Source organism: Eurypyga helias, unplaced genomic scaffold, assembly GCF_000690775.1.
Source record: "Eurypyga helias isolate BGI_N326 unplaced genomic scaffold, ASM69077v1 scaffold32508, whole genome shotgun sequence".
In the NCBI taxonomy this organism is placed as follows: Eukaryota; Metazoa; Chordata; class Aves; order Eurypygiformes; family Eurypygidae; genus Eurypyga; species Eurypyga helias.
In genome coordinates, this window is record NW_010266999.1 from 30346 (window position 1) to 47596 (window position 17251).

The 17251-nt window shown below is 43.1% G+C and overlaps 1 protein-coding gene across 1 annotated transcript in view; it reads left to right on the top strand.

Moving 5' to 3' along the window:
- Nucleotides 1-17251, top strand: part of LOC104513806 (laminin subunit alpha-4-like) — a gene marked incomplete at its 3' end in the record, with an annotated part of 48827 nt that overhangs the window by 26449 nt on the left and 5127 nt on the right. Inside the window, exons 3-5 of the mRNA XM_010157274.1 lie at nt 7941-8065; nt 11683-11763; nt 16849-17063. Of these exons, the coding sequence (XP_010155576.1) occupies nt 7941-8065; nt 11683-11763; nt 16849-17063 (421 nt within the window). The remainder of the gene's footprint in view (nt 1-7940; nt 8066-11682; nt 11764-16848; nt 17064-17251) is intronic.

A 17251-nucleotide genomic window follows, 5' to 3' on the forward strand; every position in this document is an offset into this window, starting at 1 on the left:
CCCTGATCCCGCCGAGGATACGGTTGGCTTTCTGGGCTGCCAGCGCACACTGCCGGCTCATGTCCAGCTTTTCATCCAACAGTACCCCCAAGTGCTTCAATCCATTCTTCACCCAGCCTATACTTGTATTTGGGATTATGTAGAGGATAGATAGATAATTGGAACAAGAAAACAGAGGATAGATAGATAGATAATTGGAACAAGAAAGACCAAGAGTCTTTTTGGAACAAGAAAGACCAGGAATCATAGTGGTGGAGGGGATAAATTCACTGGTATCCTTTCCAGCCTTTTATGGAACTTTTTACAATAGAATATTGTCATGTAAGTGATTGTGTTTAAGCATTTGGGTTTACAGCTGAGTGGAAAGGTTGGAATGGATTTGGCAGTTCTGGCCAGGTGCTCCAGCCCTCTGAGCATCTTCGTAGCCTCCTCTGGACTCGCTCCAACCGGTTGATATCCTTCTGATATTGAGGGCTCCACAGCTGGATGCAGAACTCCAGGTGGGGTCTCACAAAAGCAGAGCAGAAGGGGAGAATCCCCTCCCTCGACCTGCTGGCCACACTTCTCCTGATACAGCCCAGAATACGGTTGGCTTTCTGTGCTGCCAGCGCACACTGCCGGCTCATGTCCAGCTTTTCATCCAACAGTACCCCCAAGTGCTTCAATCCATTCTTCACCCAGCCTATACTTGTATTTGGGATTATGTAGAGGATAGATAGATAATTGGAACAAGAAAGACCAAGAGTCTTTTTGGAACAAGAAAGACCAGGAATCATAGTGGTGGAGGGGATAAATTCACTGGTATCCTTTCCAGCCTTTTATGGAACTTTTTTACAATAGAATATTGTCATGTAAGGATTTGTGTTTAAGCATTTGGGTTTACAGCTGAGTGGAAAGGTTGGAATGGATTTGGCAGTTCTGCCCAAGAGGATAATGTGTTCCACATGATTGCCAAGGCAGGTCTGGAGAATCGCCAGTGGATGTACAACCATCCATCAAGCACGAGCACAGGGAGCTAGCAAAACTCTCCATCTTATTAGGTACTTCTGGCCTCAGGAACAGCCTTGCAGCTTACAGCTCACTGTTTCTTTCTATAAACATGGACTAAATTTATCTATAGTGATCTTGGTGATACATGTTTGGAAAGCCAACCAGAACTACAACAGCCCAATGCTGAAATGCAGCCCTTCTCCAAAGTGTTTTGGTATGCAGTAGTTGTCAAAAGCATTAGTGTTAAGAGCCCCAGTGCCTCAGGTGTAGATATTTCCCCCCCACTTTTGGCTATGTCTTAACTTAGGAGTTGTTCTAAGTGTTCTACTGTAAATAACTTGCAACAGTGACCCTAACAATGCAAGCACTTCGTTTCCATCCCTGTGCAACCGGTACCAGAGGCAGGTGGGAAGTCAGGCCAAGCCTGCGAGGAAGGGCTGCGGTTGCTCTCACGCCTGCTCAGCCGCAGTTCCCACAGTAAGCTAAGGCAAGTGATGGACTGAGAAACTAGAAGGCCAGGTAGTTTTGGCCAGACATCAACTCCCACTCCACTAATTAATACAGGACAAGTTCTACAAACTAAAACTTTGAGATAGAGGGGGTATGGTGACCCAAAATGGACCAGGAACTCTTTTGTTGCTATTCTCATTATTTTAGGTTGACAGTTTTACTTTAGTAAAAGTTCCATAATAATAGTATTTTTTTTTTAGTGCCTCATCTTCTCCCATAAGTAATTCTGAAAACTAATACTGCTTCTCATCCACAGTGGTTGGAGAGAGAAGGCTTGAAATCATAAACCTCACAGAAGAAAAAGTTAAAACATGTAAATCTCCTAGCTTTCAAGTCATTATGCTGGAGTACATTTTTACTACTACTATTATTTTGGGAGAGCAATAAATTCTAATACGCTGGCATGGGCATTTCTGTGCAGTTCTGTAACCTCAGTAATGAGGGCATCTCCCAAATTTGAGGAATTCCAAATCCACATCCAGGTATTATACCTCAGGTCAATCTCTACTGGCCCAGCAATAAATATGGACAGACTGCACAGCAATGTAAACACCTTGCATCTCTTCACTTACATAATTTATTTATTCTTGTACAATCTTTATGCATTAACAGTTGTTACAAGACTATCAGAAGAACAAGAAATAAGGGGGGAAAAAAACAGTTCCTGCCATATTGCAAGAAAGAATGGTTTCAGCAGCAAAGTAATATTCAGAATTCCCAACCAGGGTTTGAGGACTCTTCCAGATTTCACAGATAATATTTCAGACCCTAGGATTTTTTTGCTATTGCTTTTGTTATACTAAATGCACTAGAAGCAGGGCTGGATATTAACTTTTTTTGCTCTGTACAATCCCCATTCTACCCAGAAATAGGTGCCTAGCACAGGTGTTCTGCACTACTCTGTGGCATGTCCTGGTTTTCCCCTCTAACTCCAGACCGTAGACAGAAAACTGGTCTGCTATCTCAGTTTCCTAAGGAAGAGGTCCAACCTGCATAAATGGTGCTGTGTTAGCATCCGGTGAAATAATCTACCGAAAAAGAGAATACTAAATGGCATATTTAATGAAGCTGGTGCCTTTGAAGATCATTAGGAGGAGCTCTTCTCTCTCAAGTTCAGGTTCCTATGTTAAGGTGGGGCAGATTCCCATCTCTTAGATTTTCAGTTATATTCATTTATGGAAAAGCATGCTTGTTTTTTTGCTGGGAAACTTGTCCTAGTTGCCTAAAGAGAATCAGGAAACATTATAATTAGTGCACAAGCATACTTACTGAGCAGAACTGCATCACACAAAGTGCTCCATGGTCTCAGAGCAGTGGTTCCAGCTTTACTTTCCAAGTAAATGAGTGCAGGAGCTCTGTGCTGACAACCATTCCCAAATATCCCTCCCTAGAACTTTTTCGTGTACTTTTTATGTGTGTAAAGTAGAGATAATTACAGTAAGAGCCAGGTGGAAATGCTCACCCTGATCGATGGTACTAAGTGAGAGCAGACCAGTAAGACCAGCTAAGGCTAACATAGGAAAATACACTCCAGCCACTCTGCCATCTGACAAACTGCTGCGGGTGTACTGATAGGTGTAGGAATATCTGCTATATCCTCATACAGAAGCTTTTAGAAGTAATTGGATTACTTCCTCTGAAGCTGAAGTGTCCATGAAGAAGGGACACCTCTGCATTTACTTTTGCTTTACTTTTGCTTTATAAAAATAAAGGTTGTATTAACACAGGCATATGGAAATAATTTAGCTTAGATTTTTCACTTACTGTAATTTAAAACTTAGTTTACCAAAAGTAGAGTTTTATAATGCCTGGTTGCAATTCTTTCAACTGCGTGGTTGTATCTGGTTTTGTGATCTTTATCACTCTGTTCTGTAGGAAGACAGGCAGCAACTTTCTGCTACCATCAGCATCTGATTCCTAAGATACCTATCACTGCGTATTTTCTAGAGGTATTTTACATCAGTCTTCCTTGTTTTTCAAAGGAAAACAAAAGAAAAACTATGTACTGAGTTTCTTTATTTGAAAAAGTAGACACCAGTATCAATAAACATATTTCTACAATTTTATGAGTGCATTTGAATGAGCCACTGAGACAGGGAAGGCTGTGAGCAATTCCACACATAGTCCAATTTATAATATCAACCATAAATGATGCCTTTCATTCTAAAGCATGTATGGGTACCGGGACCAAGAGAAACCCATGCAACTCATGGCAAAAGACTTCTTTAAAATACAGTTTCACAGAAATCACCACAAACAGAATTCTTTTTTTTCATCATCATTATTTCTCTGTCAAAAGTGATCTGTTTAGAAGCAAAAAGCTTTTCTCAAACTAACAAGTCAGCACTGTGACTCTCCCTCAAACTGCAGGAAGGGTGTCCCCCCTGCCTTCAGGCATGTCTCACAGGCTTCTTGCAGTCAGCATTTTTGTGGGAGATGCAAGCTAACAGAACATAAAACATAAGATTTTTTTTAATCACTGTAAAAATATGATCCTAAATACCCACAGGAGTTCTGACTTGTTGAATAAGATAAAACCACTTTTACATAATCACTAACCAGACAAAAAGTACAGAAGTGCCTCAAGCACTCAGCTAACAGGGTCTTTGGGGTAAAGGGGCCTTTTAGCACTTCCCTTCCATTTAGAAGATGAAAACCACTGCAGATTTAAGGAGCAACACCAGCTCCCCTGCTGCCCTGCTCTGTTCATTACAATAGTAATAATACCCGTGTGTTGTTTGGAGAGCTGAGGGCAAGAGAGGTGAAGTGAATTGCTCAGAGGAAGAGCATGATGAAGGCTACAGCTGGATGCAGCCCACCTGAGGCCTCCCCCAGGGCTTCTGACACAGGATTGCACCTTCTCTTTGAGCACTCAGTGCCCACACCCTTACCTTTCTCTTGCGGTACATTAAAATCACCTTTTCATTGACTAATGACAAATGCAAACTATTTTTAAAACTGTACTCACCTTCCCCTGCCTCCTGGCTGACTCCGTGTTCCTCCCGGCTAGTGCGGTCTCGCAGAAGAGGAGTGTGAGGCCTGGACATCTCCCCAGCGGCAGCCTGCTGCTCTGCCCTCATTTGCTCCCAGCTTTTCTGCTCTCACCAAGTTTCTTTCCACCACCTCTTCCTCCTACTCAAGCTTTTTGTAATTTAGAGCCTTTTAGTTAAAATAGTCTTCTGATTTTCTGTATACTGAATATTCTCTTTTTTACAGCAAACAATACTATGAAAAGACACCTTTAGTGCTACAACTGCTGGTGTTTAATCTATTTAAAAACCAATGGAAAAAGAAACTGACTTTTTTTCTTTCCTTATCATATTCTACCTGCTGTAGCGTTCTTCGGCCAAATCACAGCTTTGTAGAAATAAATAGTTGCGGTGCAATATGTTCTGCATGACTAATAAAAAATGCAGCAACATAAGCAAAGTCTTCTAGGATCAGAAAGGATCTGAACTAAATTAATGAGTCTTAACTGGGGGCTTTAATGGGATTCAAATTATGAATATTGGCTAAAAAGTCATCAGACATATTTTCACAAGGGTGAGTGTCCGTTATGGAAATCACACTTTTCAATGCAGATTGATGATATCTGCACACAGATGTAGGGGAAAAAAGAAAAAAAAAACACCACAGAAACAAAACAAAACAAAAAACCCAAACCCACAAACACCCACAACACAACCCATCAATGTTACCAGGACAAAATTCTGCCACTAAATCAAAGTTATAATACTAGGATACAAAACTCATTTAGTAACGCCTGTGCAAGTGAAACTTGACAACTTTTTTCATTAAACATCTTCCCTAATCATTCCTCTCTTCTCATCTGCTTTTCTTCAAAAAGCACCCCATTTTTGGAGTAGACAGTGAGTTTCAAATCTGTCGGGACAGACTCAGCTGCAAATCAGTAAACTAATCTCACCCAGGCCTGCGCTGCCGAAGAATCTTCAACCTCAGGGCAGCCTAGGTGCCCCTTGCCCCATGCTGGGGAGCTCACTCCTGCTGTGAGCGCCCCTGAAATCCCACACCCAGCTTCCCCGTTAGTCCAGGGTCTGACAGCTGCTGACAGCACAGCAACACCTGTGATGGGATTAGATGACTGCTGGAGAATAAACTTCCCAGCACCTGCGCCACCTGAGCATGGTACGAAAGGTACTCTGCAGGGCCCCGCTGAAGGTGGCCCCTGCCCATACCGGGACTCCAGCGGTGGCAACAGGAGATGCTGTTTGGGCAGGGCACCTAGCCTGGCCTGTTTCTAAACTCTCTGCTTTGCACTCCACCAGCATCCACAACTGTTGTTTTAGGGAGTGCTAGGGGGTATGTAACTCCTGGGTCCCTTTTGTGTCCATTTATGAATCTGTTGCCCATTAATTTCTCTAGGAAACTCCTTCTCGTCCCTGCAAATACTGTCACCTCCAGGCAGCAGGTTACAGAAGTTTCTTACCTTATGTGTAAAGAAGTACCTTTTATAGTGAGTGCCACTCAGCTCTTGTAAGGCGGGATTTGGGTGAACTCTTGTCCTGCATTCATCTTATTTTCCAACTTTGTGATTTTACATAACCTAAACACACCCTGCTGTCAGCCTTTCTCTCCCATCTGAGCAACCCCAGCCTGTTTGGTCTCTGTTAGACACTGGTGAATACTGAACAAAACTGGTCTCAGCACCAAGGCCTAGGTGATCCAAATGGTGACTCTCCCCCTGAAAAGTGATCGTTATAGCCTACCTGTTGCTTCCTAGCCTTTATCAGCTTTACTTAATAAAATAAACTTTCTCCAAGTCCCCTGACAATTTAGTTGCCTTTTTTGAAAGGCCTGATATATTACATCCTCGGGTTCCTCTGCAAATGCTTACTTATTTGCACCATTATACAGCAGGTTTGTGAACCAGGAGTTCCTGATTCAGATGATGCTTAGTCATGTATTCAGAGATCTTCCCTATTATAGACACTGTCATCTTATCAGGGATGGAAATCACATCCATCAGTCTGTAGTTTCCATAATACATTGTAGGTCAGAATAGGAAAGAATCAAGCATGCTAACCCAAAACCACAGCAAACATGCACTGAAATCGTAGTTCTCCACGTATTTCTGCCATGGAGCTGACTCCTTGCTGCCTCTAGCCTTGCACAGCTGTTTGCATCTGTGCTGTATCTGTACAAAGTCATGTAATGGGAGAGTTCTGATTCAGGGACATTGCAAAACTCATTGCACAGATGTAAGAAAGAAAAGCAATTCTTCACCCTTCCTACTCTTTTAAAGTGATTCATCGAGACAGCTAGAATTTGGAGGGTTGAGGGTTTTTTCTTGATGGTAACTTCTGGGTATTTTGCTGAAGTGGAGAGGGGCACAGGAGTCTGCAGGAGTCCTGCAGCGTGCAGGAGTACTGTTCATGCACTCTGCCAGTCACCCACCACCTTGCCATGTGCCTAGGAGAAAGTCCACATAGTGGTACCTAAGTGTGTCCATTTGTAAAGTAAAAGATATAACAATGCTTAGTTAAGCTTGCAGGCTCACAAATTCCATTTAGAATTGTTTACACTAAAGCTTGACATTTTTTTCTGATTGAAAATATTATCTGAGAGACACAATTTTGTACTCGTCATCACGGAGTATTTCGGAACAAATATTCTGTCTGAAATAGCACAGCTTGATTTATATCTGTGGAGCCCCAAAATATCAGCTGGTGTCTGATTTACCTCTGCATGAGGAAGCCTAGTTCCTCACAAACATAAAACTGTGGACATGAAACTTGCTTATAAAGTGAGGGACATCTTGCACAGTTGCTCTGTATTCTATAGAAAAGACACTTACGGAAGACTCCTGCTTCTTCCTTCCACTAAGTGGGCCTGCTTTAAGGCTGAGAACAAGGTGTAGTGATAACACATCCCTTCATGCTGTAACACTTTTCATCCCAGGAGGAAAACGTCAGAGCCACTAGCGTATTAGCCACCATTTGCAGAGAGATTCCCTTCATGCTGTTTTCCAACCATCAAGTCCAAGAAGCAGCCTCGGTGAAACCTGTATCAAGGCTGAAATCTGTTGATAGTATTTACCAGCAGATATTTTTCATTTTATTTTGATGTCAGTAAAAGGGATTTTTTCCTACTGGCACATGCAATCAAAACAGAGCTGCCAGCTACACCTGAGTAACTCTGACATCTCTGACAACAGGCAGTGCTGCTTCTGCTCCGGCACCTGGCATGCACATATGTCTGTTTTGTCCTGTACTACACCTTGCCAACACTTGCTGGCTGGTCAGTGGAATCACTTATAACTTTTCTATTTGTAGGGGTGCTAGCTGGTCTGGCTTCATCTATCAATGCTTTGAAGGGTTGGGGTCTGGCATCATTCTGCTTGGCCAGGTCTTTGGATAGATGATTCCCTTCTGAATTAGGCAGCACTGTTTAACTTTCATTACTCTCTCTTTCCATGGAAGGACTGCCAGAGAAACACAACAGGAGAGCACTGTGAGCAATGTCCGGATGGCTTCATTGGTGACGTCGTCAGAGGAGTGCCCACGTTCTGCCAGCCCTGCCCCTGCCCCCTGCCAGCACTTGCCAAGTACGTATGGTGTCTTTGGTTCCCTTTGATTTGGGTTGGCTTTGGCCCTTTCCAAGGTGGGGTCAGCATCCCTTCCTGGATGCAGGAGACAAAGGTTTCTGCCCTTGCCAACCAGGGGAAAATAAAAGGACTACCAGCTGCTCATATTTACAACCACAGGAAACAGTATTTAATTTAGATGGTGTAAAATATCCTTAAGTACTCATATCAGTTCTTACTAAGAGGGAGGAGAAAATACAACTACAAACCATGACCAGCTATTAGAAACGTAGTGGCACAGTGCAGATGAAAGAAATTAATCAGCTTCCTCTCGCTTGAGGCCCGTGCTCCGAGACAGCCATCTCTGCAATCCCACTGTAGCGCTCAGAGGAGATGCTAGCAAACTTGCCAACAGGTTAAAGCTATTTTTTAGAGAGATACCTATTCCACTTGTGTTGTTTCCCATTTTGCTTTCAGCAGGGCTTCTCAACAAAGGGGAATTTCCTCCTCGTGTTTGTTTGCGGTTGCTATAGGATTACTCATACAGCCTTAAGGTGGGATGAGCCACATTTTGCTCAGCTGTTCAATGGCACAGACTCAAAATGGCAATGGAGCAAAACTGCTCCGGCCAAACTCCCACAGATCACCCCTTGGCTTTCGCAGCGAGCTGCAGACATGTGAGTAGAGCCATGGGGTGGAGAACAGCTATTGCTGAAAAACTGCAGCTTTGCCTGGATTACAGAAAAAAATCCTCCAGAGACAGAGGAAGAACCTGGCTTTGCTCACATGTAAAACAGCTTAGGAGTGAGTGAGAACTCACAGAAAAAGCAGATCGCTGCCTTCAGTTTCAGTAGCAGCTGTAATGCCAGAAATAGCAGATATACAACAGTTGAAAGCAGTGCTTTTTCCTTATCAAAGTGACTTTTTTTTAACTTGTTAGGCATAGAGCAGCCACTGTTGTGTAAGAAGCAGCTCTTTCCACCACAACCTGGACTGCACTTTGCCTGAGGCACTACCACACAAGACCCAGTTTCTACTAAGCAAGGTCTAGTCTGTCCTCCCTACAGTGTGATTTGACAGAGCATGGCTGGGTCTTCATCCACCCAGCCCCCTGCCCAGCCCTACACCCCACCAGGCTCCGTGGCCATGTCCCCCAACAGTAGGGAGCCAACCGGGTTGCCAGTCCAGGAGAGCTCGGTATGGTGGGATCAGCAGGGACCTGAGCTACAGGCTGTGTCTGCCAGCACTATGGGAGATGGGCACAGAGATAGACCTCCCAGAGCATTCCCTGCTTCAGCATGTTCCTTAGCCCTCCTGCTACGGACATACGTCTCTCCTGTTCCAGACCACTAGAGAGAAGGAAGCCCCAAACCCGTAAGGACAGCAGCATTGGGTTGGAGAAGGGAGAACAAAAGTTACAAGAAGCCTGAATGTGGATGCTTGAGCATCAACAGCAATATAGGAGTTGGACCTGATGATCCTCATGGGTCCCTTCCATCTCAGGATACTAAATGGTCTATGATATGTCACCCCTTTAAAACTACCTCAGTAAAAATCCACTCCCATTTTTCAGACTTTTCCCTTCTAAAAGTCCTGAAGGCAACAGTTAAAGTAATATCCGATCCCAATTTTCCTCATACCCCTATTTAAATAACATGCAGAAATTGCCTGTTAAGTTTCTTGCATGAGAGAGACCGGACCACGTGAATAACTGTCAGCTGGGGCTGGAACACACAAATAATAATGATTGAGCAACATTCAGCCTTGCATAACAAAATTCAAAGAACAAGCATTCTTTTTTTTTTTTTCCTTACATTTCCTCCATTAATTCCACTCTATTTATATTAAGGCAAAACAGTAACTACCAGAGAGGCATTAAAAGCCTTAAATAAAGACCATCCAAAGGATGTTGTTTTGTGCTCTGTTTTATTTTGGAAATAGCCAGAAGATTCATAATATCTAGACAAAGTGACCAGAACAGAGTCATCAGATACACATTTTTTCTTAGGATTCATCTGTGTGTCTCTAGATTTTCTGGCCAGGCTATCTTTATATCTGCTATCCTGGGAAATTTTGTAATAACTTTTGGACGTTACACACAAAGTGTAATGTCATCACTTTGGAAAAAATAAAAAGGAGGAGGGACACTGATTCACAGTCCAGCAGATGTTACTTATTTTCAAACCTGAGGGAATTTTATGAAATTTTTTCCCCTAAAAGACCCAAAAAAAAAAAAAAAACTTTCGGGAAGGCTTTAGTCTTATTTCATAACTTAAATCCACAGTGTGGTTTTTTTCAACTACGTGAAGGAATTAGCCTCTGTAAAAGAAGAGGCAGGCTGCCAAACCATTATGATTTTCTCAATATGTTCTCAAAAAAAGCTTTATTGAAGTTAATTTGTGAATTCTGTGAGAAGAATCTCATTTTATGTTCTCCCTGGTTATATGAAATTTTTTGAGACAGCACAGATCCAGACATAGATTTATTTGACCCTGGTTGTCCCACCAGCTGAGAAATGCTGGTGGGAACTGAAATTACACAGGAATTCTTGTCACTTTTCAATGTTGCTCATTCCTGGGACAAGCAGTGCATGGATCATGCTCTTTCTCATCGCTCTGAGTCTTTGGTCCTTCTGTGCAAAAAGGATGCAACCTGGTCACAACTGCCCAGCACTGTATGACTCGGGACCCACATTTTAGTGACCACAGGCCTGCAGCTGGCAACTGCTGCCCCTCAGTGTTCTGGCCGCGCTCCAGGGCTGCCAGGAAATTACTCACATATATTGCAAAATAACTGGAAACATCTTTAGGACTCTATGTCTTTTTCCTGCAAATGTACTTAAGTCATGTCCATCACTGTGTTTGAAGTGTATACAATTTGCACTTTCCATATCTGTCTGCTTCCGTTTCTCAGGTCTCATATTTACTTACACATTTTCTAAACCCTGAAAACATAAGAAAGCAAGAGAATCCATGATTTACAATCAGAGCAGCGAAAATTACAGCCCAAGCCATTACTGCAACCAGTATCACTAGTTGGTGTGTTGGTCCCCGAAAAGGTCCCCAACTGTTTCCAGCTTATGCAGGGAAACGGCAGAGCAGCCTCTGTTACTGTAAATGAGGATGGCATCACTGAGGTCAGTTTTCACCACTCAGTACTTCCAGACTGGATTTGAGGAAAACTGTAGGATTTGCATAGGATACTGCTGCACCATTTCTGAGACTATGTTCCCAAAGTGCTCACTGCACTGTCTTTCATGAGCAATATTTCACCTCTTAGAATAAGACAGGAAGCAATTGGCTTTACATGACATACACATCTAGCCTAAGTCCTTTATGTAAAATGTGGGTATCAAAACCTGCAGGTGTGTCTGATCTACACTGCAAGGCAGGAACTTATACGTATCTGTATTTATAGTACAGTGCTACACACTAATTAGTGCTTTCTACACTCATTATAAAGATTAAGCAAGGGGTATAATGTCCATAACATACAGAGCTTAAGAACAGCTATTCAGCAATAAGTAACCAGAAGCCAGAACTTACAGCGACAGCAAATGCCCACAATGTAATAAAGAGATACTCCCAAGTGTTTGCCATTGCCTGCTATTCTAACTCTTCATTCTAATGAAATTCCAGCTTTGCAGTCTCCTGTTACAGAAAAGGCGGAAGCGTGCGCTGTGTCTGTAAGGAAAACTATGCAGGACCCAACTGTGAAAGGTAAGAAACTAATAGGATGACTTACTTGTTAACAATACTGAGGTCCAGAAGTCTTTGAGGGAATCTTCTCATATAGGGTAGAAATCTTGTGCATGTATTTTCACCAGGTTGAATCATGTCTGTTAAAAATCTCATTCAGTGTCTACTAAAAAACATAAGAACTTGCTATGGAGACACGTCAGGATAAGACAGATGTGTACATCTGATGTATTTTGAACCAGTTCTTGCACTTGGTGTACCTTCATGTGGTGATCTTGCTAAAATTACTACAATTTATGAATCAAAGTACAAAATTCAAATCAGAAACAGCAGCTGTAGTGAAAAATATCCATCATGTAGATTCGTCTTGCAATTCACCACTCTAAACCTTTATAGCAGGCTTCTACCAAATAAATTTTTCAACAGCAAAGGAGAAAATGCATTTTCTAGTCAAATCCTTAATGAGCAGATGCAGTCTTTTTAGTTAAATTTTAAATGCACTTCACAGACATCATTCAATAAAGTCGAGCAAACAACCATAGGCCAGTGTTGCTTTTCAACTTCCCTTTATGCCCATAAACATTTTCCTGTAAATACCTTCTAAATAAGAAAGTACATAAATAAATGGAGCTGTACAGCAGAAATATAACTTGCTCTCCAACATCATAAAGGGCCATCTTACTCACTATGAACAAACATGGATGCTGTTTCAATGAATGTCTGAGGACCAGTTATAATTCAGGAATTCTTCTTGAGCAGCCAATAAATTAAAGCTGCTCTAACACAAAGTCTGAGGGGTATAGGATGGCTCAGACGCTGGCTTCCTGAACACCTCATTTTGCTTTTTCTTAAGCCGCCTGAAGTGTTTAATACTTCAGTGACTGTCATTAATGGACAAGCCTTGAATTCAAATGATACTTAACATAACTAACAGAGAAGGGAGAAAGGGGATGCTTAAGATGCAAAGAGAAATCAGTATGAAGAATGTAAGATGACAAAGAGTGGAGACTTTTGCCCTTACAGATGATGCAAAAACATCAGTGTATTACCTCCGCGTCACTAACGTGGTGACAGCAATAATGAAAGCCCTTTAGACAGATGGCACAAAACCAAAAAGCCCACCCTTGTTTCCAGGCCTATGGCTGTATTCTTTTGTTCTTCCAAAATGTCAGATTCGTATACAAAGGATAACGCAGACAATTAAAAGGTCAGTAAGGTTTCTTAATGGTTATTAAAATGTCAGCCTAGACTACAAGCAATTCAGATCCTATGAAATGAGTAGCAGATGTGCAGTAACAGCAGAATATAGCATCAGCTTTGTTTTCTAATAGCCCCTACACAGGCTCACACAGTGCCTCTGTCTCAAGGAAGGCAAAGCTGCATAGACGAGTTAGAAAAAGCTACAGAAAGAAACAAGTCTGTCCTGGTCACCATGTTACGCCCTTGACTAACTGCTGGGGTACATGCGTGGCAAGCAGCAGCAAACGGGATTTTCCTTCCGGTAGGCTCCTGGTCATACTCCCATTTATGTCAGCAATGACGAAAAGCATTTCTAAGGCTCAGGAGAAATGCATTGCTCGTCCCTGTCCACTTGCTAAAGACTAAGTCCCTGCCCCGCACGTACTGCTGCTGGCACTGACACCACTCCTTACACCCACCGGCAGCTATCGCGTCGTCAGCACACTGGCAGGAGGACCGGTCTTTGCCCCTGTCCCTCCCCGCAGCCCAAATAACAGCTGGTGTCCCCAGGGAGAGGAAGGCTACATCCTGCCCACCGCCCTCCCTCCCAGCTCTCCGCAGAGGAGGGTGACGGGCACCACAGAGCAGCAAGCTGCAGGACACCCCTCCCTCGGCAGCACCAGAGACCTCTAGAGCAGCACACCGGGAGGCAACGTGCTCCGTTTCCTCTGGCATGCATGTAGGAGGCTTTCTCGTGCTGCACAAACCTATCCAGATTATGTTTGCCAGCAAATGGTGTTGTGAAATCATGGAGGCCTTTTTTAAGAACTGGGAAAACCACCTTCCCGATGTTAAATTTAGGAATGAATCATAGGACTCCAGCAATAAGGCATTAAGGTGGTAGCAGATGAAATCCCAGTTTTGTTAATGTCCAAATATTAAGAAAATAACTGTTGAAATGATACGTTAGTGTCCAAAGAGAACAGAGGAAAAAGGTTCTTTTGGCATTGCCAGGGAAGAGGAAGTTAATCTCTTACCAATAATTACAGGAAGCAAACATGGCTGCAAAATGAAACAGAGATAACTCAGCAGCTTTATTATGGGAGAGGAAATAATCTTTGTAAGCAACAAAGAGCCATTTATTAATACAATGGTGGAAAAAGACATTTACTGCAGGCCTCTGTTTTTAAGCCATGAAGTGCAAAGACGGAACAGTAAATTTTCATCCAGCCGCCTCTGCTCTTCTCACATGCTACCAACTATTCAAAAGAGCCGGGACAAGTGCAGTCCAACCCTCTGATGCATGGGAGTAGCAAGGGGAAAGCAGAGGTGACATATTTATTTTCAGCTCTAGAAGTTTCTATTTGCTTTAGACAGCTACTTCAGATGAGGAGATATGGCTAATAAAAGTGAGTCAGATGGTCATAAAAAGCAGCACTCACAAAATATATCTGTGAGGATGTAAGGAACTGTCCACAACATTTCTGGCAAGTGAACTGAATGGTATATTTCAGAAAGAAGGAAAAAAATCACCTTGCCCTGATGAGAGGGCAGATGTTATGGGCCTGATGGGAATAGCGTGCAGTCTTTGGGAGATGCTGGCTGACAGCCAGAGGCAGATAGCGGTAAGCAAAACGCCAGTCTGTTCCCAGCACTGTTCAGTGGCTTCTGTGACTTGGTGACCACATTAGACAGATGATAATTTGGAAAATACTGAACTACAGAAAATTAAAAAGCAACTCTGCAAGATTTTGAGAGTTCAGAATAAATCAAATGGTTCTACAGTTTGTTTGTTAAAAACACAGAGGGTTTTTTTTCTTGTTCAAACCTCATAAACATACTGATATTCTGAAATTTGGGAAAGTACTCCAGTCTCACGTTGGCTGAAATATTAGAAAATTATAGCAAGACTTTTGGCATGACTGAATAGTAGCATTACCCATCATTGCCTGCTGTAACTCCCACGGGAATGGGGAGTGACTCCACCAAAGTCAGTTAAATCACACTCTGCACTCAGTGTCGCATTCAGTTCTTCAAGGGGTGCACAGAACGTCAGGTCACACTTTTATTCTTTATATCTGGGTCACCCAAATGATAAGATCTGCACCAAAGATTCTGGCAGTGCTGCAAAGAGACAAACAGAGTCTTTGTCACTGGCAAAAGCAGTATCTGAGGCAGCCAAGTGGTTTATATTAAGATTCTTAAAGTTTTATGTGTTTTTACTGTGGGGGTTCAGGACTGGAACATGAACAAAGGAGCGTTGAGAAAATCACTTTCTTTATTAAAAAAAAAAAATCAGCAAATATAGGAACAGATCAAAACTGGAAGTGCTTATCAGATCTCCCACATGTTCATCATTCAGACATAGCACGACCAGGATTTGACTATATTTGGATTTTAGGAGACGACAGACCTCAAATCAGGTCCCCAGCCAGAACCTGGGAAAATTAAACTAAACTGCCTAAGAGCTCACCCTCCCTGCCACAAAGAGCAGAACAAACAGCATCTTAAAACAGGACTTTATGGATGGGAGAAACTACAAGGACAAGAGGGTGATAAAACAGGATGAAATATAATAACTACTCCTTACCTAAATCACTGCAACAACTTTTCAGTCCTCCAATTTCTTCAGTCAGAAATTGCTACACCAGCTATTTATCCCCCTCCCTGCCGCAATTCTTCATTCCCACTTTGGAAGTGTGAGTCCCTGATCTCTGCACCCCACTCAGGCTGGTGGGTCATGGACCCTCCTGCCACCCCACAGTGACACTGTGAATGGTGTGGGTTGCCCCTATCCTGCCAGCTGACCCCTGCAGTCCATCAGCCTCTGCTCCAGCCTCCAGCAAAGCCCTTGCTCGAGGATTTTCTCCAATTAGCTGCTCCCTGCCCACTCTAGTGCGCAGTGTTTGCCTCACTGGTTGTTTTGCAAAAGTCCCTCCAGCTTGTGGGATTAAGTACACTCCCTGCCACCATCAGAAGCTCCTTTAACTGAGACCCTCTCCTTTCTTTCCAAATGATGACACCAAGCCTTTTACCTGTTGTCTTAGCTGAGGGCCACTGGTCACCCTGGAATGTCACCACCACATATCCCTGGTTTGTCTAGACTTTCAAAAACCACTATGGTTCCAACATCTCTTCCATTTTAAGATGTTGCAAGATTTCTACTGAAATACTTCCTAAATATGACAAGACATGAAAAGCAATTTGGACCCATTTTAGGCCTTCTTTGTGGTGCTTGTTACCCGCCTCTCTCCCTCCCTCCTTCAAACCAACAGAGGAATCCTCCAGGACCTCCGGGGCGGGTGGCTGCCCTCAGCCTTTTGCCCTCAGCCAACAGGCTAACTTCAAACAAACCTGAGAAATGGATGCTGGCTCAGTGCCTGTTCTGTTTTGCAAAACCCAGAAGGCATCCCAATGCTGGACTATACAATTATTTATGTAAACCTTTTGGGGTTAGTACTTTGTTATATTGCTACGAAAATAAGGTCTGAACTTCCCCTGAGTTTCAGCATCATGAAATGCAGTCTCTTACCCCAGTTTCCTATATAACACAATATAGTTGGTGAGATCCAAAGCTCAGAGACCAAAATAAACACTAGAGCAGCTGCTCTGCCAAGGTCATTCTGTCATAGTTTTTAAAACAATGGGGAACAAGTCATTTTACTGCTAAAGACACACACACAAAAAATAACAGACTGGTGTGATTGAGACCAGGAGTGTTCAAGAAGGGAAAAACATATAACTGTAAAGACTGAGATTAGAGCACAAAACAGCCTCCACAGAAATACAGCTCCTAATTTGCCTTCTGTGCATTAGTAGCTGCAAATCGTCATCAATTCCTGGTGACATAAATAAGGTCAGAGAAAAAACGGTACCTCAGACGGGAATGTCATCCCTCATCGTTGCTGGGCTTGCTCTTCCTTTCAGGTGTGCCCCTGGTTACTATGGAAACCCTTTGCTAATTGGAAGCACTTGTAAAAAATGCGACTGCAGTGGCAACTCAGACCCAAACCTGATTTTTGAAGACTGCGATGAAGTGACTGGCCAGTGCCGCAACTGCCTGCGCAACACCACTGGGTTCAAGTGCGAGCGATGCGCTCCGGGTTACTATGGGGATGCAAGATTCGCTAAAAACTGTACAGGTATTGTCTATAGTTTAGTTGAGCAGAGAAAAACACAGCACAGCACGGTCTATGGATGACCTCCCAGAGATCAGAGATCAGTCATCAGGCACTTGTGGTCCTGGGAGGCAGGGGTTGCTCCTGGCCACCTGCCTGGCGGGGAATCTGGTTGCCAGTTCAATTAAATCCTCCCAGGCACTAGCACTCTT